General features: G+C 38.1%; 1 protein-coding gene across 2 annotated transcripts in view; it reads left to right on the top strand.

Annotated features, from left to right (window-relative positions):
* Positions 1-3,665: 3,665 nt before the first annotated feature.
* egfra (epidermal growth factor receptor a (erythroblastic leukemia viral (v-erb-b) oncogene homolog, avian)) overlaps positions 3,666-27,240 on the top strand; it is a 65,799-nt gene continuing 42,224 nt past the window's right edge. For both annotated transcript variants that reach the window (XM_079614297.1, XM_079614296.1), the window contains exon 1: positions 3,666-3,911. In XM_079614297.1, the coding sequence (XP_079470423.1) occupies positions 3,833-3,911 (79 nt within the window). In that variant the 5' untranslated portion in view covers positions 3,666-3,832. The remainder of the gene's footprint in view (positions 3,912-27,240) is intronic.

Genomic DNA, 27,240 nt, shown 5'->3' with positions numbered 1-27,240 from the left:
CACGCCTGCCCAGTGTGGGGCCTCGAGAGAACTTCGAGGCCTTTGTGGAGTGGGTGTTTGCCAGCAACAAGTCCCTGTTCGGCATCAGCCATCCCAGCAATGGTGAACTCGCCGCTGTTTCAGAGCCTCGTCCCAAGACGCTGCCATGCCAGCAGCCATATCATCCTGTAGCCCAAGACTGGTTGCCCACTGAAGCTAAGCAGGGCTGAGTCTGGTTAGTACCTGGATGAGAGACCTCCTGAGAAAACCAGGCTCCCCTTTGGTATGTGTGGGTCCTAACACCCCAGTGTAGTGACTGGGACACTATACTGTCTAAGAGCAACGTCCTTCAGATGAGACGTTAAACCGAGGTCCTGACTCTCCGTGGTCAATAAAAATCCCAGGATGTCCTTCGAAAAAGAGTAGGGGTGTAACCCCGGCATCCTGGCCAAATTTGGCCCTTGGCCTCTGTCCATCATGGCCTCCTTATCATCCCCATATACTGATTGACTTTATCACTCTGTCTCCTCTCCACCAGTAAGCTGATGTGTGGATGGTGTTCTGGCCGAATACCTAAAATGGCCGGCGCCATTCCAGAGCCTCGTCTCAAGATGGCCGCCACCATTCCAGAGCCTCTTCCCAAGAAGCCCGCCGCCATTCCAGAGCCTCTTCCCAAGATGGCCACCACCATTCCAGAGTCTCTTCCCAAGATGGCCGCCACCATTCCAGAGGCTCTTCCCAAGATGGCCGCCGCCATTCCAGAGCCTCGTCCCAAGATGTCACCATTCCGAATAAGGTATTGCAAATAATTCCATGAAAGAAATTTCATATTATGTACATTCAAGTATGCTTCTCAAAATTTCTAAAAAGACTACCAGTGATCAGGTCACTTCATGCGTTTTTACTGATTGGATATCTATCTGTTTTGTTAAACCGGTTCCATTTACGCTTGGCGACATAAATGTGTCTCCGCAAAAGGGATAAAAATCCAAACTTCAATTCCCATGCTATATGCTAATTTAATGGAGTCCACATAAACGAAAGCAGCAGATATGCACTGCATTTTTTTTATCATCAGCTAATTTCAAGATCAATGAAATTGATTGAGATTTGAGCGCCTGCAACTTTCAGTTTCATTTGCGGCAGTTTGCATGTTGGCTTCCTGAAGACTCAGCTACTCATTTGCGGTGATGCGTGTTGCTGTAGCGCCGTCATATCTCGCTATAACATGCCATTTAGCATATAGTCTTGCATAGCCAGATCTTCAGACTGACAGTAGAAGGTCTGGACTCTATCGCAGCCTTCATTGGCCAAGGACTGCCCAAGAGGACGTTTGACTGACATGTAACGCAACCAATTACAGTTCGTTTGGTTCCGCGTCATGTTTCGGGAGTGAAAATGTTAAGTCGATGTCCCTACAATAACACGTACATTTAATAAATTATTAATTCAAGAATGTTGTGCAAGTTTACAGCAACAATGGTGCCGTGAACTTCACATACTTTTAAAAATCCAGTGTTTAGTTGATCCTGGTATAGGCGCTCATTGAAACAGTTGTAAATATGACGGATTTCTTCTTCCATGAGGGGGTTAGGCGTCACGGCATTTGTTTCCAGGCGGACCGTTAAAGAACGCGACACACACGTCTCCTGGACATCCTGTATAATTCAACCAATCAGATGACGATTTCGAAACTCCTGAAGTATTTCCAGTTAAGTGTGTCATATGCATCAGACGTTCAGCCAACTGTGACAAGTGAGCGTGACGTCTGAGGCTGAGACTATAAAGCCTATAACATGCTTTCACACATTTATTTTTTAACATTTTAGGAGGAGTAAAATGTACATGTGTGGTTTCATCAACCAGATGTAAATACACTTGTCCAGTTTTGTTTGGAATGCGTCTCAGACCGTCTGCAAGTGGTTTGAGCAATCAAATTTAAATCCGCCTCAAAAGCAATTCATTGAGCATTTACACCTGGTCTTTTCACGATCAAATTGATCAGAGAAAACGCATGATGTGACTAGTGAAAATTGACCCATATTTTCTGTGATGCTCAATCGTCAATCACTATCCCATTGAAAGGAAGTAAAGCAAACAATTTACAACTTTATCCAGGCTATTGAAGTGGTCTGGGACACACATTCCAGATGAAACTGGAGTTGCAAATGCATCAGGCTGTTGAAACCACATATGTAAATTGTAATCCTCTCCTTTTGTAGTCTTTGATCTTGAAATTAGTGCATATCTGCTGCTTTCGTTGACCTGAAGATTGGCCTGAGAATTAAAGATCGTTTTGCGGAGACACATTTGTATAGATTGATTAAAAAGTGAATCGAGACAAACTTTAAATTGGCTTGAGAAAGTTTGGACCAGAAAGTTTGAAGAAGTTTACAATAGTTTGAAGTTTAAAGTAGTTTAAAGTTTAAATTGGCCAAATGGACGGTTGAACAAATGAACAAATCGGATAGATATCCGTAAAATATCTGGTCAAAAAGATCAGTAAAAACGAATGAAGTGAACAGGCCTCCAATGTGCACAATTAAATCTGAAATTGATTTGTTTGAATGGAGTAATATTAATTTTATTATTTTACTTTACAAATGAGGAGACTTTAAAACTAAGCTGGTGAACTTTTTAAATAACTTTAGACAACATTAAATAAATAGATGTAAAAGGTCAGTTTACTCAAGAAAGACTGCAGTTTGAGTGGGAAACACAGGATTCTTTGTGGTCAGTTGATCTTTGGTGACCTTTGGGAACACAAACTTCCTGGATGCTTTCCATCTCCAACCACTGTCTGGATACTGTGGCAACCCAAATGAATGCAGCCATGTCTATACGCTCGTTTCTCAAAGGATTCAATAGACGATTCAGAACAGAAAAGGGAGGTTTCCGGACAGATAAAGAGGCCTGAGGAATTATGTCAAAGGACAATTTGAAGATTACACCATCTCTCCTACAACCTGTTTTCTGTCATCCTTATGTGTAAATAGTCTTGAATGAATCCTCTAAAAGTGTGCTTATTTACAAAGAAACATACCGTACTTTTTCATCGATAAGGAACATTTTCAGTTTTATTTTTGTAAATTTACAAATCAACTCTGTGTCTCCTACAATATTCCTTTAGAATATAAATACATTAGAAAGTGTTAACACACAGTAAGACTATATAATAGAACAATACAATTATATGGATCGAACAGTTCAGATAATTTGGTCCTGCATGGACAAGAGACGTTGGAGTTCCTATTAAATCCATGACTTTTGATTACAAACTTATTTATAAATGTAATATGTATTTATATCTACAAAATAATTATACACGGCACACACATATTATGTAAACACAAACTTTTATTTTGGATGCGATTAATCGACCAGGACTGTCAGTGCAGTAAGCTCAATAGCACTTGGAATTTAGTGATACCAAACACACACACACAGGCTTTAAACAGATTGTGCTCCCGTGTTCATTTGCGACCTCCTGATTGATTAACAACGGGTTACATCTTTTTTTTTATTCGGAATATGAATGCTGATTATGTCACAAACTCCCAGATCAATAAGTAGGCTACTGTAGCCTCTACCTGAAGCACACCGTCTGAACTGCACGCGCACGATCCTCCCCTCTGCAGACGTCACGAGCGCGAGCGCGGCTCTGTCCAGCAGCGCGCGACTCTATCACTGCCGAGGCTCGCGAACGCGGAGGAGGAGCTGTCAAAGTTTACAGCCAAGTCGAGCGAGTTTTCTCAAGAAGTCGAGAAGGCAAGATCTCGGTACATTTAGAAACCCCTGAAAGAAGAGCTCTTCAAACTATGGAGTGAAGCCTGAGAGGTTTGAAACATAAGAAATGGCAGGACCAACTGAACTCGGATTGATTTTTACCTTTCTGCTCTCAGGGAGCTTCTGTGCGACGCCGGAAAAGAAAGGTAGGAGACACTCAGTATTATGAAACGGCTTGTTGTTGAGTAAGATTAAACCTTTATCTTTGAACGATCTCCGGTAGATCTCGCGTACACCTTCAGAGATGTGCGTGCGCTTAGAGGAACCTCAGCGAGTCCGCGTGGGAACAGTGGGAGTTTGTGTTCACTGTCCCACAGAGAACTTGGCTACACTTGGACTCTATAACGTTAGTCTTTTAAATGACGTTTTTATTGAACGTGACATTTACAGATAATAATACTCATTCTGGAGAGTCTATAGTTCACACAGGGATCAGTCCTTGTGTTTTGAGCCTTTAACTATTGACTTTACCAGCCCACATTTTAAGGCTCTATAACCCCACCCCATACTTTTAATAAGGTTGTGATTTCTTTGCGTTTATTAGTGAACTGGCGTGATTTATATTGCATAGTTGAGTCGAAGAGAAGAGGATATTAAACTACTTTTTCACTGTAGCCTAAAACAGCTTTAATAATTATCTCAAATGTGCTTCATATGGCAAATTGACAGGTTTTATTCAAGTCAAAATATTACTTAGCAAGTATGAAAAAAACCTAACCACATAAGATGACGGTTATTACATAATAATAACGCGTTACAAATAAGGTTTCTTTTGTTAACATTAGTTAACATGACTAATGTAGCCTACTTCTACAGCATTTATTAATAGTTAATGTTGATCTCAGCACATCATTTGTTTTCCATCGTTTAAGTTTAAGAACAGCAGCAGGTTATGCATTTTGAATAGTTTAGTTTCTTTTTTTAATTAGTTTAATTTCGTTTTTAAATTTTTTAATTTAGTCTCATTTAATTGTAATGAGTGTGTTGACTTAAAAAAAAAAATATATATATATATTGAATGCGTGTAGTTGTTACCTGAAGGATTTCTACCTGATCCAACCCTGAAAATGACTTTTGTCGGTTTAACAAAATGTAGTCAGGTAAATTCAGTCATATTAAAGCACAACTTAAAACTCATCTTTATTCCTTAGCTTTTAATCCAGCATGATAGGCGTTGAAATTGTCTGTTGTAGTTTATCTATTTACTGTTTAACTGTCAATGTACAGCACTTTGGTCAACTTGCTTGTTTTTAAATGTGCTTTATAAATAAAGTTTGTATTGTGTATTGTATTGTTTATTAAATATTATATTTGACTTCATATTACATGAAGCTTCATTAGGTTATCTAAAATGTGTGCTAATGTGCACCACATTTTCTTTGATATGAATCCAATTAACTAAAGCCATTTATTGAATCTATGATGTTAGTGTTCGAGTTTGTCACATTTATTAGATTTGTTTAAAGTGTGTTTATATGTCACTCTGCATATTATTTAGACGGTCTCAGGGGTGTCCTGTGTGTAAACACATGGCTCTGCCAATACTGACAGATGGGACACACACAAATCACTTTATTACAGTCTGCTTCCTCATTAGGACACGTTCAGGTTTACAGTCACGGTGCCAAGAGAAGAATCACCTTTCTTTAATATAAGTTATGTTTATATTGAACAAGTGGGTTTACATGGTCACTCATTATCATTGTGAAATGCACTGATTGCCAGTTTTCCAGACCCCATAGTGGTTTAGAGGACGGGCATTATAGTGTCAATGAGGACAGTCGCGACGTCCTATAATGTCTCCTCCGGGCTCCCTGTTGTGCCTCGCTCAAGGTCAGAGAAATGCTGCGGCTATCTGTTATATTTAAGAGCGAAACAGCTGTTTAGTCTTCATCCGAACACCAGATAAAAATGCGTTTACTGGCCCAGATTCCAGGGTGCACCGTGTTGAGCTATATTTGAATTTTCAGTGAAATGTCCCACATTTGGTCATCAGTCCAGCCACATGCTAGACTTTCAAGTGTCTCTTTCATTTAGTTTGGCATTGACCTCGGGATACCGTCCAGCCTCATTGTGAACTAGAACAATGTCTCTCAGGTGGTCAGCTCAATCACCAGTGCAGTAAGAGCCGTATGTGGGCAAAGCCTAGCCTACATCCCCAATAGTACAGACAAAACTCCTCATTTCTTCTGTAAAAGGGATGGCCTATAAAGCAAAGCTTGTCATATCAAAGTGTGGATAAGCTCGTATTCTTTAAACTCAAGTTTCTTGAGATATCATTGGACCCGATTTATTCTAAAATGAGAAAGTCCCTAACTTGCCATCATTGTATGTTTAAATTGGTTTACAGGCACTGAGATTTAATCTAGTCCATGTGAGGGAGTTGTTCTCACAGGTCTTCTTCAGACACTTGTAACTCTCATCCGGACGGCTCAGAGGTGACTCAGAGCTAAAGCATACAGATACGTGTGAGCTGAGCTTTAGTTGTGTTTGCCGGGTCTGGGGCTTTGACTGGTTTAGTAGTAAAGGTGTAGGAATGAGGTTTGTCTGCATGTTTATGCACTGTACAGTATGTCTGGGAAAGTCAAAGTCTGATTATGCTTTTTAGTAAAATGCTGCCGAGATAAAATCTCTCGTGAGCTCGGCTCATCCTTCTCTAATTAACAGTCCAAAGGAACAAGTTACGTTAGTATTTCACCCTCTTTTTTTCACCATAATTTAGTTTCTTAAAGCATTTTAATTATGTTGTTCCAAACCTGTATGATTGTATTTCTTCTATGGAACACAAATCAAGATATTGTGAAAAAAATGTTTGTATTCCATACAGTGAAAGTCAATGGGGTCCAACACGACATTGGACCCCAATGGTTTAATTGTTCGTACAAAAACAGTTGAAACATTCTTCAAAATTGCTTAGGCTATGTTCAGACTGCCAGCAAAAATCCAGATCCAGATGGTCTGGACAACAAAAAAACACATGAAAACAAATTTGGAGGTGGTTTGAAATGCGATTGGTTATATCTGGACACGTAAATCTGATTTGATCGCTTGCAAATAATAGTGTGGACAGTCTGCCTGAAAAGATCTGATTTGGGAAGAAAAAAATCTGATTTTCATGCAGTCTGAACATAACCCTAGACAGAATTTTTAAACAACACCGTTATTGAATCGATTTGAATCATTGAGCTGAATAATGACACTATTATAGCTGAATTAAACTAATTTCATAATTGATGAACTTTGCAACATTGACAGTTATTGAACTGTATTGAAACAACACTGAACTACAGTATTAAGCAGAATAATGACACCATTGTCTTCCGCTGCTTTATAGCTGAAATTTAACAACTTAAACAATTTTCCTGTTTATTAATATGAAGCTGTGAAGCTTTGAAAATGTGAAAAAATATGAAGGTGCAAGCGCTATATAAAAGTTCCTTGTAAAAACATTCAAAATTGAACAAGTAAATGATGAGAAAACATGTAATTTATCTTTTAAATAATCTTGGGAATTATTGGACTCATTTAGTGTGTCAGATTATATATGTACTACTAGACGGTCTGAATGTGTGTCTTCATCGAAGAGTCTTCTTGTTGAGTCAGGCCTCATCTAATCATGTGCAACTTGCTTGTGTTTGTGAGCCAAACGACAGATCTCCTAAATATTTCAAAACCGCTAAACAAACCAGTCCTCATGTGCTGTGCCCTTCCCTATCCAGTCGCTGGCATGTTGTGTAAGGCGTGCTCAGGAACTTTCCAGAGCATCGGTGAATAAGAGCATGATCTTCAAGAGTGTCCATTAAAGGGATAGTTCACGTCTATCATCATCTACTCATCCTCATGCCGTTCCAAACCTGTATGACTTTCTTTCTTTTGTAGAAGTCAACAGCAGGTCGACTTCCATTCACTCATAGTGAATGAGGAGTTTTCGAAAATCAAACAAGATGCGAAAGTGCCATAAAAATATCAGAAAATAAGTCCATATGCTCTATATGCCTAGTCTTCTTAAGCAATTTTGATAGTTTTTTAAGGAACAAACTAAAGTTTAAGTCATTATTCACTAATATACTTATCCTCCAACCAACGCAGTCAGATAATTGAGTCATATTTGGACTAGCCTACTAAAAAATAGCGATACCTAATATTCGTGTTATATAGATGTCTTATTATCGTGATTTAATTTCAAAACTCTCCCTGTCCACACTAACATTTTCAAGCATTTTCCAAAAGTTGCTCATCCACATCAAAACATCTGAAATGCTTAAATCACCTTATTGTGCATGCGTAAAACATACTAAAAGTTCACAAGATGACACTGAGAGAGCAGACATTAGAAAGTTCTCACACTATTTATTCTGTAACACTTTACAATAAGGTTTCATTAGTTAACTTTAGTGACATGAACTAATAATAAACTGCACTTCTGCATCATTTATTAATCTTTGTTAATGTTAATTTCAACAGTTGCTAATACATTATTAAAATAAAAAATGTGTCCACGTGGGAGAGCTCCGTCTTCGCTGACAAAAACGCTGTCTCAATGTGGATGGAAGTTCAAAACGGACAGATAAAGATGCGTTTACAAACCAAAGCGTATTAGAGAAGGCCCAAATAAGCCTTTAGTGGGACAAAGATTCATTTTGTTGGTTGCCAAAATATTTTCAATGCATTGAAGGAAGTCTGCTTTGAAAGACGGGAGAGTAAATTCTTTTTATTTATTTTTGTTTCATCAATTCCTTTACGTTTATCCAGGTTTAACTCTATATTTGGGATACCTGTTCACCTCCGGTCTCTCTCATTTACTGAAAATTCAGATTGTTCTCCTCCTGGAACTGTTAATGATGAAGGTCAAGCATGGATTTGCTTTGCGCTCTTGTCTTGTGGGAGTTTTGCCTCAGCCCCAGGCATCAAAACCATTCAGTTTTCTCCGGAAAACACCCTGATATCCTTGCCAATGCTGAGACCTTATAAAATTGAACAAAGAAAGACCATTTGCATAATTATAGACTCACCTAATGTTCAAAACGCAGATTGCACTTCACTCCATGTTCCTCAGGTCTGCCAATTCAGCTTATTATGATAAATGGTCTTTTTGATTTGTCATGTAGCCGATAAAAAATAAAAAGCATGATAATCCGATTGTCCTCTAGTGTAGTCACATATCCTTCTTGAAAAGCCATCAGTTTCAGTTCTTCCACTAATGGCTGGAGACCATCAATGTTCTCCATTGGGATTATGAATTGTTTAGCCAGTGATCTTGGGAAATACATCAACCCTGTATTTTCCCCTAATTGTGAGATGAATTTGTGATGTGATACTGCTCTTCTTTCCCATTACCCTCCTCCCCCGCCTCAGGACGCTCCAAGATGGAGGACCGTTGCGTTAAACCGCCAGGCATCATATCGTCACGTTGTCACGGCAGATACGGATAAATGGGAATAACATGTGCAGTTGGATTCTCTGGAACATCTTGGTCCGTTGATTGACATCATGGGAACAGTGTTTGGCACTGGATTGTTGGTGTCATGCGACTTTAACAGCAATGACAGCTCTTTCTCTTTCTCTCTGTCTCTCTCTGGCTCTAAGAAGTTCTCAGCAAATAAACAGCCATTGCAAAGGAATGCTTCGGGTCTGCAGCCTTTCTGTAGTTCAACAGGTACAGCATTGGGGCTAGCGACACCAAAGGTTGAGTTAACTGGAAATCTTCTGCCACTTGTTTTGGCTAATTCAAAATGCTTTTCTTAATTTTGAGAAGAGAAAAACGTTTAAACTTCAAAACTCCATTAAAACTTTTCATTTTACAATTATCATCATCATGAGCACTTTGCCAGATAGACAACAATTAGTCCTGTTGTCTTACAATCTCAGACGGCTAGACAACAAGACTTTTTAACGCATAATTAGCTAATGTGCTACTTTCCATGTAGCATAATTATTCATTTATTTCATCATTTACTCACCAACATGCCGTTCCAAAACTCTGACTTTCTTTCTTCTGTGGAACACACAAAAAATATATATAGGTAAAGTGGGCTTAAAGGGTACATGGGCTTAATAGGTACACTTACCCTATATTTAAAAAAATATATAATTTTTTATACAATGGAAGAACCTAGGGTCCTCCTGGTACTTGTGTTGTAAAAATCAACAAACTCAAAAATGTCAGTTTAATGTTGTACTTTATTGTCTTAATTTTTTGTGTTTTTTAAGATTATGTTAATATAACAAAATTTCAATAATTGTATGACTTATTGCCCCCCCCTTTTTGTAGAAGCTCAAACGTGCTGCGTAACACGGGAATGAATCTCATTGGTTGTCGCACTTCAATCGAACATGATTTAGCTTGTTTACCACAACTGATGTGTGAGTTGAGGAATGTTTATATGTAAATAAAAGCCTAAATTAAATATGTTCATCATATAAAGTGATCAAGTCTCTTCAGAAAGTTTTGACTAAGCCGCTCAATTCACGTGGAATAGTTTCACAATCTCTTTATGAACTTTTTGAAGTGACAAAGTGGTAGTTGCTTAGGCTGTCAACGGAGGGACAGAAATCTCTCAGATTTCATTAAAAAGATAATTTGTGTTCCGAAGATGAACGAAAGTCTTAGGCTACGTTTACACTGTCACTCCAAATCCGATTATTAGCGTATCTGATCTAAAATGATCGATGTCCACACTGTGTATCGCAACTGTTCAGATCCGATTTGTGTGTCCATGCCGCTCTGTCGTTGTATTGGTTTCTATGGCAATGACGTTGCTTTGGTAGGTATACGCTGAAAACAACAACCACCGCAACATGAAGGGATTTGCAATAGAGATGTTGTCTTATTTAAATGTTACAATGCCGTCGCGCTGGACTACTGCGTCTTCTGAGGCAGATTTTTCCACACTGTTTTCTCCGCCGGTTTCAAAATATGTCTCCATATTGTAATTTTCTCCTCGTCCGGCACTTTCTCAAAACAACACAGCATTGTTTCAGCAGCGATTTTCAGCATGTTTCCTATAACAACGTCTGACGTTTTTCGTGCCGTGAGAAAGTCACATAAACCACGCAAAATCAGATCAGATCGTTCAGACTGAGACGGATTTCCGATTTAAATAGGATTTCAAACCACATATGAATGTAGCTTTGAAACGGATTTGTAAAGATTGGATTTCGTGTGATTTGTAACCGTTCACACTTTCTAAATCCGATCGGAATTCCAATCGGATTTGCATAAAAATTGGATTTGGACTGGCAGTCTGAACGAGGCCTTACAGGTTTGGAACGACAAAGTTTTTAATCACCAAAAAACAGATTCCATTTTTGCTTTTTAAATGATTATACATCTCTACATAAATATAGTGTCAAATGGAAATGAGTTTATTTCTCAGCGACAATCTGATTTCTTGATTCATTTGCAAGAGCTTTGCCTACAAATGCTTAATCCATTGAGACAAGTCTCCACCTACTGATAGGTCACTCACTCCACGTGCCTGACAACATGACGTTTCGTCTCAATAATGTTTATTCTAATTCTACATTATTTTTTACACTATAAAGTGAGTTGGAAGAAAACATCACGATCTCTTCCCCTTGCTGATTTGCTCGATCGTCCTCATCTGTCATCGAGCTCCCACACTGTTTGCACACGCTTTGCATGACCCCATGATCGGTTTTGCAGACGGCCGGCTGTGATTTCTCTCAGCAAAACCTGATGCCCAGCGTCAATTTCCTGCCTTTAATATCTGCATACTTCCTCCTCCACCTCTGCTAAGTTTTCATCATCCGTCCTGAACGCTCTTTCAAGAGTTACCAGAGCCCACTCGTGGCTCCAGATCGAGTTCCCGAGAGGGCGATTGTGAAAAAAACAACTGTCCGCTACTAAGGGGCCTTCAGCATATGAAGGCTGGTTGTTTCTGGGTCTTGATGCCTCTCCCCGGTGATTGGCTTTTCCTAGAATCACATCTGCTGAAGCGGTTGGAGTTTCAAGAGGAGAAAGTCAAACGAGTTTGTCAGGAAAAAAAGCAGACCTCCTGCTTTGAAAAACTGTTGAGCAGTTTCCTGAAACTGGCGAAGAAGTCAGTGCTCCTCAGTTTGCTGGAGTGACTCTCTCTCTCTGGCAGAGAACAATGAGGGTTTTCTTCAAGCAGTTTTTGAATGTTTCTCCATGCGACTGCTATAAAGGAAAGAGCTGTGTGACAGAAGTGTCATGTTTTTGAGTTCCTTTGTCGTTCACAGTCGTGTGGCGGCTCTGACAGTTTGATCGTACGCTGATTGCGATGACAGCGACTGAGCTTGAAATGGCCAGAATCTATTTAGAGATAAACGCTGTGATTACCTGTGACAGTCTTTCTTTCTTTCTTTCTTTCTTTCTTTCTTTCTTTCTTTCTTTCTTTCTTTCTTTCTTTCTTTCTTTCTTTCTTTCTTTCTTTCTTTCTTTCTTTCTTTCTTTCTCTTTCTTTCTTCCCACACATACATGGACTCTTATCTGCTCTGCACGTTATCACACATGCTAATTCTCAAGCTAATTCTGTGACGTTTGCCGGCTCAAGTCTATGTTTGGAAACTCATGAATGTCCCCTGGAAATGGTGCATTGAACCTGCACGTCATGGAGTTTATAGTATTTCCATTATTGAGCGAGCCACTATGGTGGAAAGAGACCTTGGAATCCAGGCTTGGAAAAAAAAAATTACGTTCCTTGTCGTTCTTGACATCTCAGTAGGGTGTGGCTTCACGTGAGAAGCTGCAGTTTCTGCTAATCCCACATGATTCCTCATCACATTTAATTGACCAATAGAAAAGACCACTCTGTAATTTCTTTTATTTATTCCAAGGTAGGGAAAGGGAACAAAATCTAGTTTAAAACTAACTGACAAGTGCCAAGTTCTTAGAAATGGTTTATAAATGGATGTTTTTGAAATTGAAAACTTTTATTCATATTTAAAAAAATTGTTGCCAAATCCAAGTAGTCTCTTAAAATATCAGACAAATTTACCTTTTTAGGATAGTTAAATGTCTTGGTACACACACACACACACACACACACACACACACACACACACACACACACACACACACACACACACACACACACACACACACACACACACACACACACACACACACACACACACACACACACACACACACACACACAGAGAGAGGGAGAGAGAGAGAGAGGGGTTTATTTATTCCAATGCAAATGATAAAAAATGTGTCAATGAATGAAAAATTCAAAATGATAAAAATATCCTCAAAAGGTAACCTTGTCTGATATTTGAAGAGACTACTTGGATTTGGCAACAATTTTTTTTTAAATATGAATAATATTTTAACAAAATTAGGGGAAAAAATACTACTTGAGCTTTTCAATTTCAAAAACATCCATTTAAAGAGTTTATTTATTTATTTTCATTTTGGATATAAGGACATTTGTATTTACCGGTATGCCCCTAAAAGGATCAAAATGAAATATCAAAATTGATAGCAAATTTTTCAAAATTAAAAAATGCTTTTAATAAAAGAGGTGTATTCATCCCTCTGCATTTTAAATGTATGTTTGATTAAATTAATTGAGCGTTACAGCATCACGAGATTGACGTGTGGTGCGTCACACTTCGGTTTTATTTCATTCACTATTGGAAATCACTGAGGTGTAATATTGGAGGGAACACATTGTACAGGATTTTGACAGAAGCAATAACACAGCAAACAGAGCCTCTACTGTGTAAAGCGTCAAACAGTTACTCAAATATTTGACTATTTGATCAAACAGTGCCAGTCGTCCTATAGCAATATAACACTGCTTATGAACCCTTCACATCTGATATCTAGCGACTCGTGTATGTGTATTAGACGGACAATCTGGGAGTATTGTTTCATAGAAGTATTCTTAGACGTTCAGGTGCTTGTTCTCAGACCCTTTGAATTGAAAAGTGCTGTTTCCATTTATTATTCCACGGTGTATATTTAGCAAACCTTAAAAGGAAAAAAAAAAAGAAAACGGTAAAGGAAAACATTGAGAAACAGGATGACAGTTTTAGGCCAGCGGCTCCTGGTGCACATACGCTAAAACACACACTAATGCAAGAATAGCGCTGTTTATTGAGCCTGTAACATATTCGTGGTTGACAGTGGAAAGTCTGGAGCAGTCTTTATCCTAAAATATCAAGATTGTGTTTTTCAAAAAAGCCAATTGAAATCTCAGCATGTCTGCTGTACTGTGTGTGTATAGTCAGTGAATTGCTGACTAAACAAAGATTTTTTTTAAATCTTTTTTTTTTTTTTTTTTTTTTTTAAGAAAAGGCCGGCCACCATTTTGATTCACCTCTTCCCAAACCTGACCACATCTGACCGGCCTTGCAAACCATAATGTATAACTTATGTTCATAAAACATTTCATTTGAGGAGAGCTTGTAAGGAAATCTCCCTCAGCCAAAGTGAAACATTCAGCTCTCAATAACCTCCTGTGTCTTCATGGATGATCACGTTTCAAAATAACACTTGATCCGATCAGGCCGCAGATGCCCTGGGATAGGTGATATCAGTGGCACTCCCTCTACACACTTCTATTGTGAGAACACAGTATAGGACATGGTGTGAAAATACAGTTGACATACACGAAGTGAATTGTAATGGATCTCTTTGTTTACATGCTTTGTTCAGTGTATTGTTGCTCTCAGGTGAATGGCCAACCGAGGCAGAATATACACGGGTTTCTGTGCAACGTCATCACATAGATGCGCGCGCATCTAAGAGGCAGAAAGCAACAGTCTTTACGGCTATATCTAGCAGAAGCAGAGATAACGCGGAGCTGTAGTGCTGTAAACTAACCTAAATGCATAGGGTATGTCATGTTTTTATGATCCGCAAACTTAGTTGGACAATTCCATACTAGTCAACTAACTAACGTTTTACATAATGTTATATTAATATGCAAATGAAACACAAGCAAACAGATTCAACTCTGAAATTGCAGTTTATTATTGAGTCAACAAGAATTTACAAACAATGCGAAATCTACGTTAATTACAATGTTCTTTTACAGAACTCGGCATAAAATATAGCGGTCTTGCCTCTTGGATGCGCGCGCATCCGGTATTGTTTGTATACAAGAAACCTGTGTATTCAAACACCTTCGGACACAGAAACATTGCTTTATTTTATTTATTGGCATTTTGCCTTTACTATATAGGACTAGGGCTGCGCAATATATCGGATTTATCGAAATATCGCAAATGTATATATCGCAATATGCATATCGCAACAGCTTGCAATAAATGGGGTCATGAACAAAATACAGTTTTTTTTAGCTTAAATAAGTATCAGGATATATTTAATCATACAGTGAAAACTAAGCAATGTTTTATTTTTATATTTTATGATTCAGTATCTTTTATTAAATAAATAAACCTATTAATGTAGGATAACCTGAAACCCTGTGGTTTACACTGATGTTAAAATAACACTTCTTATGCTACAGTAAAACACTGATGTTCACTTTCAGAAGTTATAAGGATGTTTTCTTGTCATACAAAGAATGTGAAACACATGTAGGTTATATCATTTTAAATATATTTTAAAGATCATTTTAGTTTATTTTACACACTTTAAGCATTATCGTATCGCATATCGAATATCGCATTATTTAAGGAGTTATCGCATATCGCATTTTTCTTCAATATGGCACAGCCCTATATAGGACAGTGGAAAACTGACAGGAAAGTGGAGGAAGAGAGAGGCAATGGGGTCAGGACATAACCCAGGCCAAAGTTGAACTCAGTTCCCACTGTGTTGGAGAGTTTAAGTCTGTTTTTAGGTCTTTTAGGGTGTGTTTACAATTGGCAGGTTTGGTTCGATTAAAACAAACTTTGGTGCGATTGCTCTGTTAGTGCGGTTCATTTGAATAAGTGTGAACGCTGCCCATCTGAACCCTGGTGGCATCAAACAAGTGGATCGAAACCTCTAAAAAGAGTCTCGGTCCACTTTCTAACCAATTCTGGTGCGGGTCGGATGAAATATGACACAACACAGAACAAAGACATGTAAACCAACCACAACAGGACGAATACACCGTCACAAAATATAGGCCACTTAATAAAAGCTGTTTGTTTTTTTTGGTTTGCATCTTTAGATTCAGTCTTAAAAATGACAGTGTGTGAACGCTAAGCGAACTAAGCACTAAATGTATAATTTTCTTTTTTTTTGGTCCTGACCAAAAGAACCAAGAAAACCGAACAACTAGTGTGAACACACCCTTAAAGTACTTTTTTTCTTCTTTAAAATTATACATTTATGTTTTCATTGCAGTGTAATATTTGGACTTTACTATAGGTTCAGGGTTTGGTGTTAATCTACTTGTAACTACACTGAACAAAAAAAAGTTGGTTTAACTTAAAAAAGCAAGTTACCTTGTTGCCTTAATTTTGAGTTCGTTGTAATACAAAATTTGAGTTAATGCAATGAAGAAGAATGGTTTAATAAACAGAAACTCAAAATAGTATGTTATCTTCACAAGTTATCGAAGTTGATTTGACAAAAGATAAAAAGTTGTGATAACAAATAATGAAAATATATTTTTTTACAGTGTATATGCATAATTTATTAACGTTTTCAAATAAAGAGTTACCAAACATTTTAAGCTTTACTGATAACATTTGCAGACATTTTAATTACTATAGAAAATTACTTAGATTCACTTCAATTGCAAACACATTGCTTTAAAAGTGGGAGTCACAATGTTACAATTGTGTCAAAATTGGTCAAAATCATTTTTTTGCGGTAATCGATAGCATTCCACCAATGTGCTTGTATAACGCTGACTTGTATTTAACATGGAAAATTCCTTTATAATCGATGAACTTCCAACTAACGATGGAAAAAATGTCTAAGCTAATAAATAAATAGATGGATTTTGCATAATTAAGTGTCATTTATCTTGGCAAACATGAAGAATTATGTTTCTTCTTGAATCAAATGCATCCTCCTATCTCAGTAAACTTGCTGAAACTGCACTTCAGCAATACGCATCTCGGATGCTGGATGTGGTTTTCCCAGCCCTAGGCTCTCTGCCGCTGAGACTCGTGAGAACAGCTGAACTCTTTCCTCTCTTTCATTCTTTCCTACTCTCTCTTTTAATTCACCGAAGTCTTCTACTGTTCAGTGCAACGGAACTAACAGCACATCCTCATGTTGACATATTCATATCTGCGATCGCTGTGTTATTTGCTCGCTTTGCCGAAGGCATTTTTTTGGCTAAACCTCTTCAAATGTGCATTAGGGATATTGGATGCTCTGACATGGAAACCTCCACAGGCATGTTTTCACGTGAATGCTTTTCAAACTGAAGAAATTCAGGTATGATTGCAATAAAAACAAGTGTATGGCTCATTTAGAGTTCACTGGGATCTGGTGTCTTGCTTCATATCCATCATGCTCTGCTCTTGGACATTTTTGACTCATGTTATGATAGCCTGATGATCAGCCTTGGTTTTCTGCAAACCGTATCTCTTGATATCTTTTATATCACACGGACTAGTGTGTTTTAGTCAGACTGTGTTTGTTTGGTCTAGAGGTGCGTTATGGTAGTGCCAAAGCGAGACTGCATGTCTCGTCTGCAAGGTCTCGCAGCGAGTGTTGATTTGCAGAGTGGATCCCAGACGTCCCACTCTCCTTTAGATAATTCTTCGGTTAATTTGACCAATATCCTCCATGCAGAACAGCAACTCTGCGTAATGAATGAGGCAATGCATGCCATAGTGTTTGGGGAAACATTAGAGCCTGCAAATGTAATTATAGGACCATTACATGAGATGAGATTCTTGTGAAGTACCACTTCAGGGCTGCATTTTTTTTACTTTTGTGTTAAAAGTATTTTTAGTGGCAAAACAACATTTGACAACATTTGCAAAACAACATTTGTCAGAGTTCATTTCATTAATGAAAAAACTATGACGAAAAATGTTCGTTGATTACCTTTTTTTCCATGACTAATTTCATTTTTATTAACAATGCTTGGGGTTGCCAGATTTCAAGAGTTTAAATCCCCTAATCAAAGCCTTTTCTCTTAAAATGATAACTTTTTCTGCCATGTGTTTATGTATGTTGGAGTTTAGCAATCTCTATTCATTCAGATATTCTGCTCAAAATAAGTCAGTCTGTGGTCGTTCGCGAGTCATTTGCGCTGTTTGCTGTGACTAAATCGGCCATCAAACATTCCCAGAAGAGCGGCACGATTCTGGATAAATTGAGAATCACAATTTGTTTGTTTTTGTTTCAAACAGAGATCACGATTCTTTCATGAATTTGAACAGATAACTAAACAAAATAATCATGCAATTTACTAAAGGCCCTGACAAAATGTTAATTGCTGCAGTCTATTTAATATATTTAATCTAAATTAATAATTTTTTAAAAATCGGTTTGAATGAATGATTTAATGACTCACTCATAAACACTTAATCGGCATTTTTGAACGATTCTCTTGAACAAATGATTCAATGACAAATACATTTTCTAACAGTCACTTGTCGGCACCTACTGGTGCAACGATGTAATTTATACAATCGTTATTTGCAATTACTATCAAAATGTGATTTCCTCTGCTTTGATCTATACTGTAGATAATATGCATATTTTGTAACACAGACATTATGATTCTGTGTGATTAAAAAGACTGCAGCTCAACTCCAGCGCAAACGCAGATATGAATTTTCGCTGCAATTGTACTTGGATAAAGGGTTTAATAGACATATCGCCGAATCGCTGTCATTTACGAATAATATTGCATGGGTGTTTGAATCGAGATTGTGATTTCATTTAAATGGCTAATTGCACAGCTCTCAGTGATAAACTGTAATAAATCCAAGCATAGATCTCGATCATATTGTTTGCGATTGTGATTGCGGAATACATGTGCGTATGCAACCTCTTTTATATCTTTTAATACAAAAACATTAACGTTTGGTATTACTATTAGGAATTTGGAATGTTTTTAGTTTTGGAGATAAACTTTTGAGTTTTACCAGTTTTCATAATGTAGAGAATATGGTTGAGTTTCGTGCTCATAGGTAAAAGTGCAATAATTCTGATGAAATGTGAAAAGAAATGTATAAATTTGATAACAATCATGCTCAATCTTCAAGATTTTGAGCTAAATTAATTGTGATTATTAGTTTAACCATTTTGCTCCATGCATACAATGTTTTTTTATTATTAATGACTAAAACTAGACTAACTTGACAAAAAATAAAAAAAATAAAAAAAACAGGATCAGTCAAGTAAAGCTGATAAAAACTAAAAAAGACATTTGACAGTACCAAGACGAACACAAAATGTACTAAATTAAATGAACACTAATACAAAGACTTGCCCTGTAACCTCAACACATAATTATGGCGTCTGCAAATTCAGAATATGAGACATATAGGAAGAGACAGATAGTGGAAACGGAAAGAGAAACATTTGCCCTCACGACTGAGGCCAGGAACACGTCTGAGTACATTGACGTTTCCATGGGGACATGTGCATGTAACACAAAAGATCCTTTATCCGACGATTTAGCATTGACTTTGAAACAGGGTTTACCGCCATTGTTGGCAGCATAATGCTTTGTATACACATGACTTCACTTACAATATTACTCCCTTTTACAGTAAAGACTGCGGTAAAGGAAGATTATTATCCTGTCTTACTAACCCCTTTGAAACGAAATAATCCACTAAATGAACAAACCTTAGAGTTAAGCAATGAGAGTCACGCTGAGAGTCAGAGTAAGTCACCTAATGCCGTGTTGATGAGATCTCCTCCAGCAGGAAGTTGAATCATTCTGTGGATTTTCTGTCTTTTACAGAGACACCCGGAGCGATTACGATCCTGCAAAGGTCCTGCTCAGAAGCTCTAGCAATGAAAATATTTGAGTTTGTGCAATTCTTCATCATTAGTTGAATTAACTGAGTTAATTTCATTTCACACTGGCAGTGTATGTTGATAACGGACACATCTGTGGTCATAAAACGATCTCCGTCCGATACTTCACTGTGATTTACTTCACCTTGGTTCCCACGACAAAAACCCAATAGTGTTTTTCCATTGGCTTTTAGATTATTGCAGAAAATAAGCTCTGTGACCATCAAAGTTTATGATAAACTTTGATTAATTTTTAATTGGCAGAAGTAAAAATCTAGATGTAGGCTATAAACAAACTACACAATCATCAACTCTTTCAGTCTTTATTTAAAAACAAACATTTTCCCAGCAAATATTTTTGCTGTGGAGGTGTTTTTGGCTGCTATTCCTTGGTATTTTATGATTTGGCTTTAGAAAAGTAAGGTGTCTCACAGTGAAGCAAAGACTTGAGTGTTCAGAATAATGCAGGTTAACAATTGAATAGTGGCAAGCTGCCAAGAAAAAGATCCGGTTCGCCTTTCCAGAAGTAAAATGGGCCCTGTATTTTCAGTTATGTTCGAATGTCCAGGCCTCCTTGTGTATTTCCTTTCTGACAATAAACTAGCCTGGATAGTATTTCGATTGCAGGTGTGTTAGCCAAGCTAAACAAGACAGAACCTGTTAACAGACCTGACAAAGGGATATTAAGCCTTTTTCTTGACAGTGTTGGCCTCCAAACTAAAGCAATGGTAATGGAAGTCACATTTTGTGAAATTTCACGAAAAGAAAGAGGTATTTCTTTTGCTGAGAGTTGAGATGAGATTGCACTACTACATTGCACTGTATGTTGCATATTGTACTAAACCATCAGGTGACATGCTGTTGGTGAGGAGTTTTACTACATTTCCTCCTAAGTCATGTTTACTCTGCATGTGAAGTTCAAGTATGCTGTGAAAGAATGCAGGATGAGTGGCAAATAAGAACAATATCACTCACTTGAGCTCTGTTTCAAACTGTCTTGCTTGTCTTTTTCCCTACATAGGCAGCTGCAGTATCTTAACTGAAATAGAGACCCGTAACTGCCATCTTTAAAGGTGCCAATGGCACACCAACTCTCCTCATGTGAAGCGTAGAAGATGCGACTCAAAATTGATTGCAATAATTTTTATTGTTAGCATGTTGCTAAGCTAACAATGATATACCAAAGATTGTAGTGTACCATATTTTCCGGACTATAAGTCACACTTTTTTTCATAGTTTGTCTGGTCCTGCGACTTATAGTCAGGTGCGACTTATATATCAAAATTAATTCATACTGACTGAGATGAACCAAGAGAAAACATTACCGTCTACAGCCGGTAGAGGGCGCTCTAGTTAGCGGAGTTGTTCAGAAGCGACACAGAGGAAGAACTCAATGTATTCAGTGTTGTGGAATGAGGTCGCGGGAGCTTGGTGAACTTGCTTACCGGTAACTTGTTGGACTCGCTGGCTTATGTTAATTTAGCCTATTCAGCCTCCCAGGTATATGTTCTTTATGCTATCGTGTAGCTGAATAACTGGTAATGTGTTACGCTAACATACCGGACACCTATTCAGCCTGTTGTTCTGTGTGCTATTGTGTAGCTGAATAACTTGCCTTTCCAGATTAAATGTCTGTTCTTGGTCTTGGATTTTGTGAAATAAATTTCTAAATAAATGCGACTTATAGTCCAGTGCGACTTATGTTTTTTCCTCTTCATGACGCATATTTTGACTGATGCGACTTATACTCCGGAGCGATTTACAGGTATAGTCTGGAAAATACGGTAACTATTAATGACTTTTCCCTAGAAAAAGTAAAGTAATGGATTACTCTTAGTTTTTCTGTAATTTTATAACAGTTACTTCTGACGTAATTGCATTATATTCTGCATAGACTATAGAACATTTCTAAATAAAACAACAGTGGATTGAACATCAGCATTTAACGTTTACTGCATTTGTCAAACTGCTTTCAAAAGAGATAGTTGCACAGCTCAGAAGGAAGTGTCATGCGTCACAGCAAAAGCAATTCATCTGTATCATTCCTAGTGAAAGGTGTAGAGTCTCTTCGGGACACTGATAACATCTCCCTAGAGATAAGCTTGGACTGGGTCCAGGCGCAGATTAACTCCCTGACTGGTCCAGGGACATTGTTTTATGCGTTTCATTTCTCTCATCAGACTGATTCTGAAAAGGAATCCCTGAAGTTTTTCATTTAAAGAACATGTTTTGGTTTTACAACCATATTTATCCGTTGCCTAATCTAATCTAATCTAATCTAATCTAGTCGTATGCTCATAACTCTTCCGATTAGAGGATTCATGATGGTTAAAGGGTCAAGGGGTCATGAATGCGAGAGGCTGTTTTCGTAGTGGCTAGCCAAAGCTATGAGAGGAATTTGAGGCAGCCGATGAGCGTATTCCACAGCTTTCCACTCTTACAATGCCAGCCGAACACTGAGCTGCATTAGGATTGTAAAGCCAGTTTACCAAAGTGCAGTCAGGCCTGACACCATAGTGATAATGCTTCTGTTCTGCCATTTAATGTGATATTCGTTATTAACCATTCTATTCTATTCTATTCTATTCTATTCTATTCTATTCACAAGCTGCACGAATCCACACATTTGTTATCCTGCATGGTTTGAGAATGATACACAAGCTCAATATCACAAATGTACATATTTATCTATAGTTCTGCATTTTAAATATTTTAAGTTTTCTCGATTTAAAAATGTAGAAAATTCTACAACTTCTAAATTTTAAATCACCAGATGTGGTCTCAGACTTTCGGACACCACTGCATTGACCCATAATTTTTAGTTGTGTATGAAATTTTGTTTATTAAACTTTCCCCTTAATTTAATTTAATACAATTTCCCTTTAATTCTCCCCTACATTTTGTTTGCAAACTTCACAGTTACAACTTCCATAAAATATCCTTTGTTCAGAAGAAAGGCTTGACGAATTTTCAAGGTGCAAATTGGGTTCAGTCGTAAGTAAGATTTGCCAGTGTCCAACGGCTGAAAAACGCAAAAGCATAAAACAAATGGTAATTCTCTTTGATGTAAAACCCCGCAAGGTGCTATTTCACACCTGACTGTTTGCTAACCTCAAGCACATCTGAAAACAAATCATCCAGCCAAGTTACATGGTCCATGCTGGTGCAACACGCTGCATTCTTCCCAGGAAGTGTCAGCACATCTGCATCCGGGCGAACATCTGTTCTGGCTGATGTAATCCAGTTACGGCACGTGAGCATTCTGCGCTCATGCCGCTGAAAACCATCCATATAAATAAACAAGGACAATTATTCAACGGATTTTTAGTTGTGTGACTACAGACTTAGACATTCAATTAGAGATTAATTATATTTATAGAAATAATGAAAACATTTTGTAACTAATAATAAACAGTTTGTTTTCTCTTTCAAGTCTAAATGATATCTTGGAGACGTTTTAAAGTAACCAGAGGAGGAGTGCTCTGGATTGAATGAAACATCTGTGGAATTACAGCAGAAAATTAAGTGAACTCATCCCTCAGTTTGCAAAAACAAACAAGAAAATCACGTGTGCATTTATGTGCTTCCAATGAACGTTTATGGGGCAAGTCATTCTGAAGTTTTAAAAAATTGACCGATAATTGGTTTACACTTGATATATAGGCTTAAAAAAAGTATCTTTCATATTTCAAATATATTTCAAACTTTTTCATATATGTTTTTACCTCATCTGTTATTGGTGAGATTCCATTTGGAGGGTCTCTGAATAATGGCACCCAACACTGGCATTGCACAACTTTGCATACAATATGTAACAATTAAACCAAAAGTGAGATGTGCTACAAAAAGGTTTGACATATTTATTGTATCAAATATTATAAATATTTAAAATCAGCATTTTATTGTAGTTCTAGACTTAATGTGACTCATCTACTCATCTTACTTGCACAAAAACAGATTTAGTATTTCTCAAAATGAATGAAAAGAATGAAATGCAAACTCATAAACCTGCAATAATTAAATATGTTAAATTAAACACATACTTTACGTATTTAATCTCACTTTATTAACCATTGTCTTTACTGCTGACTTTCGTTGATTCAAATAGCCTAATCCATACCAATAAGCATAAATCACTTTCAATAAACATCCTATTTGTAAGTAATAACTTTCCCAACACTGATTATTAGTAAGTAAAAAAAAAAAAAACATGGTTATTGGACACTTAGTCATAAATATAATAAATACTGGTCATAAAAAAAAAATGTGTTCTAGTTTAAAAGCTTATATGTGCAATTCCTGACAAGTGCTTATAATTCTCATGTACAAAAATACACGCATTTTTCACACGCAATTGTTTAAATTGTATGTGTTCTTCATTCTACAGATGCTGAATATCTTGTATTGAACCCAGAACATTCCTTTAACAAACTCCCAAATTAATATCTTTAAGTCATATATTCGTCTCCAGACATTGGTGTGTGATCTTGGATTTCATCACACAGTTCTTCAGACCACAAAGCTTTTGGCAATGTGACTTGCTCTTCAGTCTCAAGCTGTCAGTATTGTCTGCATCTCCCAACACATCATCTCATGTTTCATTGCACCAGTGAAAGTACGGCCATTTCAAAGTAGAATTTATCTTGGAAAAAAGTTTATTTCCAGCCAACTTCTATGCCCAGTTGAGTGATACAGGGCAGGCCGCTCGAGCCTTTCGAGTTCACAGTGAGGGGGTGGGCTTAAAACAACTGACTTGAGGATGTGATTGTAGTTTTAAACAAATAGTGCCATTGTTTTGAGAGCTCTGCCTTGGCCAGTGCCTTGTTTTCAATGGAAAAGATGACTGTTGCAAAGACATTGCTGAACTCCAGATGAGATTCAACACTGGAACGGCAATATGTGAAATATATGGCATTTCAACTTTGAGTCTTACTAATTTCCACAGAATATTTCCTGAGATTATCTCCTGTCGATCACAGTTTTTGGCACACGATCTGCATTTTAAACATGACTCCTTAATGTGTCATCCAAACCCCTTTGGATTTCTGAGCGGAAAAAAAAAACCTGATTGGTCACAGTTCAGAGGCTTGCCAAAAATACACTTTTTGCCATTGCGAAACACAGCGTGTACCTCGGGAATCTTTCCGGTTAGCGCGAGTAGCCCATCTTCTGCGTCAGTCTCTTGAAGAGAGTCATTCTTAATCTGCGCGAACAAAACCACGTGTGCCGTAATGTGAAATGCAGAGTGCTACAGTGAGTGAATGATGAGTAACGGTTGGGAGCAGCACACAGGAAGCTCATCCCTGTGCTCTCCAATGCACTCTCACTCTTTAAATCAGAGCTCCGTCCCCTCGGTAACTCACATGCTCCTAATCAAAAACATCACATCTTGTTCTGTGTGCCTGAACATCTGTTACAATCATACACAAATCTAGGTTGTTAGGGCAGCGGAATAAACATATTCATACATATTGATGTTCATAAATATGCTCGATAAGAGTTTTTGTCCTAAAGATACATCTGTAGTTGGTGTTTAGCTGTCACCTCTCAGATTCATTGTGTGCTGGTTTGTAGTTTGTGGAAAAGGTTCAGGGCAACGGGGGATTCCCGAAATGCAGCTGCCTCTTTCCGGCTGGAATGATGTGTGAAATGTGTGGGTTATCCAGCAAATGGTGTTGTAGACTCTTTTATTGCAGAGTAGGGCTAGGGGAAAATGGGAAAGTGACCACAGTTTTGCCCATTTTGCCCACTCGTTTTCTCTCAGCTCGCGTAACCTTCTTTCCTGTAATGCTAAAATGTATTGTAGTGTAAAAAGTAGGCCTATGTGTGTGTAAGTTGCTGAGGACTTCGAGCTCTCCCGGATGAGTCGGGAGTCTACAGCGTATTGATAGCGGCTCCCTGACGCCCGCAAATTATATACAGTATCCCGGAAAACGAGCGAGACACCCTGTTTACACATGGCATTATGATGCGTTTTCGATCACAAGTGGCCAGCCAAAAAACATTGCCAATATACCTTGTATGATCAATGACGATTAATGATCGTTGCAATGATGTTCAGTGACACTTCGACATCACTTTCACTTGTGCCGGAATGAGCGAACCCGTGTTATGCAGCTTATGGCGCTTTTCCACTGCGTGGTACGGCTCAGTGCGGCTCAGTACGGTTTGGTTCGACTCGACACAGTTCGGCTCGCTTTGCTTTTCCACTGCGTGGTACGACTCAGCACGGCTCGGTTCGCTTTAGCTCGGTTTGCTATTCCACTGCAGTTAGTACTGCGGCAAAGTGGGTGGGATTATAGACTGATCGTAATAGTTTATCCGCTCCTCGGCAACCAACGAGAGGAACTCCTGCACTTCGTCCACTGACCACGATTCACCCACTTCTTTTTTGGAAGTTTTTTTTTTCTTTTTTTCTTCAAGCAAGTCAAGCAAGTAGTTTAAAAAAAGGTGCTACAGCGCTGGCTGTTACTGGCTATTTAAATCTAGCGGGTTTGGTGTCTCGCGCAAATACAATGACGCTGGTAGTGACGATTCTGTCTGACCAATCAGTGATCTGCAGTGTTTTCACGTCACATTTTAGTATCGGTACAGTACGCTTGTAACCTCAACAGAGGTGGTACCATTTAAAGCGAGCCGAAACGAGCCGTACCGTACCATGCTGTGGAAAAGCGCCACAAAGTGAGCCGTACCGAAACGAGCCGTACCGTACCATGCAGTGGAAAAGCACCAAAGCGTGCCATACCGAAACATGCCGTACTGTACCATGCAGTGGAAAAGCGGCATCACACACACACACACACACACACATAGTGGACCCATGAAGACCCTTATGACTTAGTGTTAAAGGTGCAGTAAGCGATTTCCGAAAAACGTTGAAAGGGGATTGGACCGAGCACCAAAAAAAATATATAGCCAATCAGCAGTAAAAGGCAGACACACTCATTAGGAGGGAGGTGGAGCTATCCAGATAGGGGTGGGATCCTTTTGAGTAGAGTCGTGTTTGCTTTGGTGATTTCAAATATCAACAGCGTTTCTCAGAAATCTCTTACTGCACATTTAAGGTCATTAGGACACAAAAATATTCTACGCAACAATGTGAATGCAAATGTAAATGCTTTTCCGCTCGATTTCACTTATTGTTGCATTTGGAAAATGTTTAATATGCGTTGCTTTTTCAGTGTATCCACAAGGGGTGCTGCAGCAAACATTAATATAAACAAAAGTCTTCTTCTGTGATCAGGTTATCTTTTATTTTCAGATTATTTACTGTAGAACCAGAGCAAATGTTTGAAACTGTTGCTCGGTTTATAGTTAGCTTGGAATAACATCACATTTTGCTTAATGGCACAAACAATTGAAGGTCCAACAATGCCACAATAACTTAAGCACTCAACAGGACTGTGCTCTTCTTTTCTGGTGCAGAGTTGGAATAATAAGTAAACTTGTAAGCTTAAGTTTTAGCACATTCATTAGCCAGCATTGCCTCACACTCAAGAAATAAAGGACAAAAGCTAGCCAGGGATTTTGACTCATAAAACGGTTTTCTTCACTTACTTGACATGACACATTTTCTGGAAGTT

Source organism: Phoxinus phoxinus (assembly GCF_949152265.1).
Source record: "Phoxinus phoxinus genome assembly, chromosome: 5".
In the NCBI taxonomy this organism is placed as follows: domain Eukaryota; kingdom Metazoa; phylum Chordata; class Actinopteri; order Cypriniformes; family Leuciscidae; genus Phoxinus; species Phoxinus phoxinus.
This window is presented reverse-complemented; position numbering and strand designations above follow the sequence as displayed.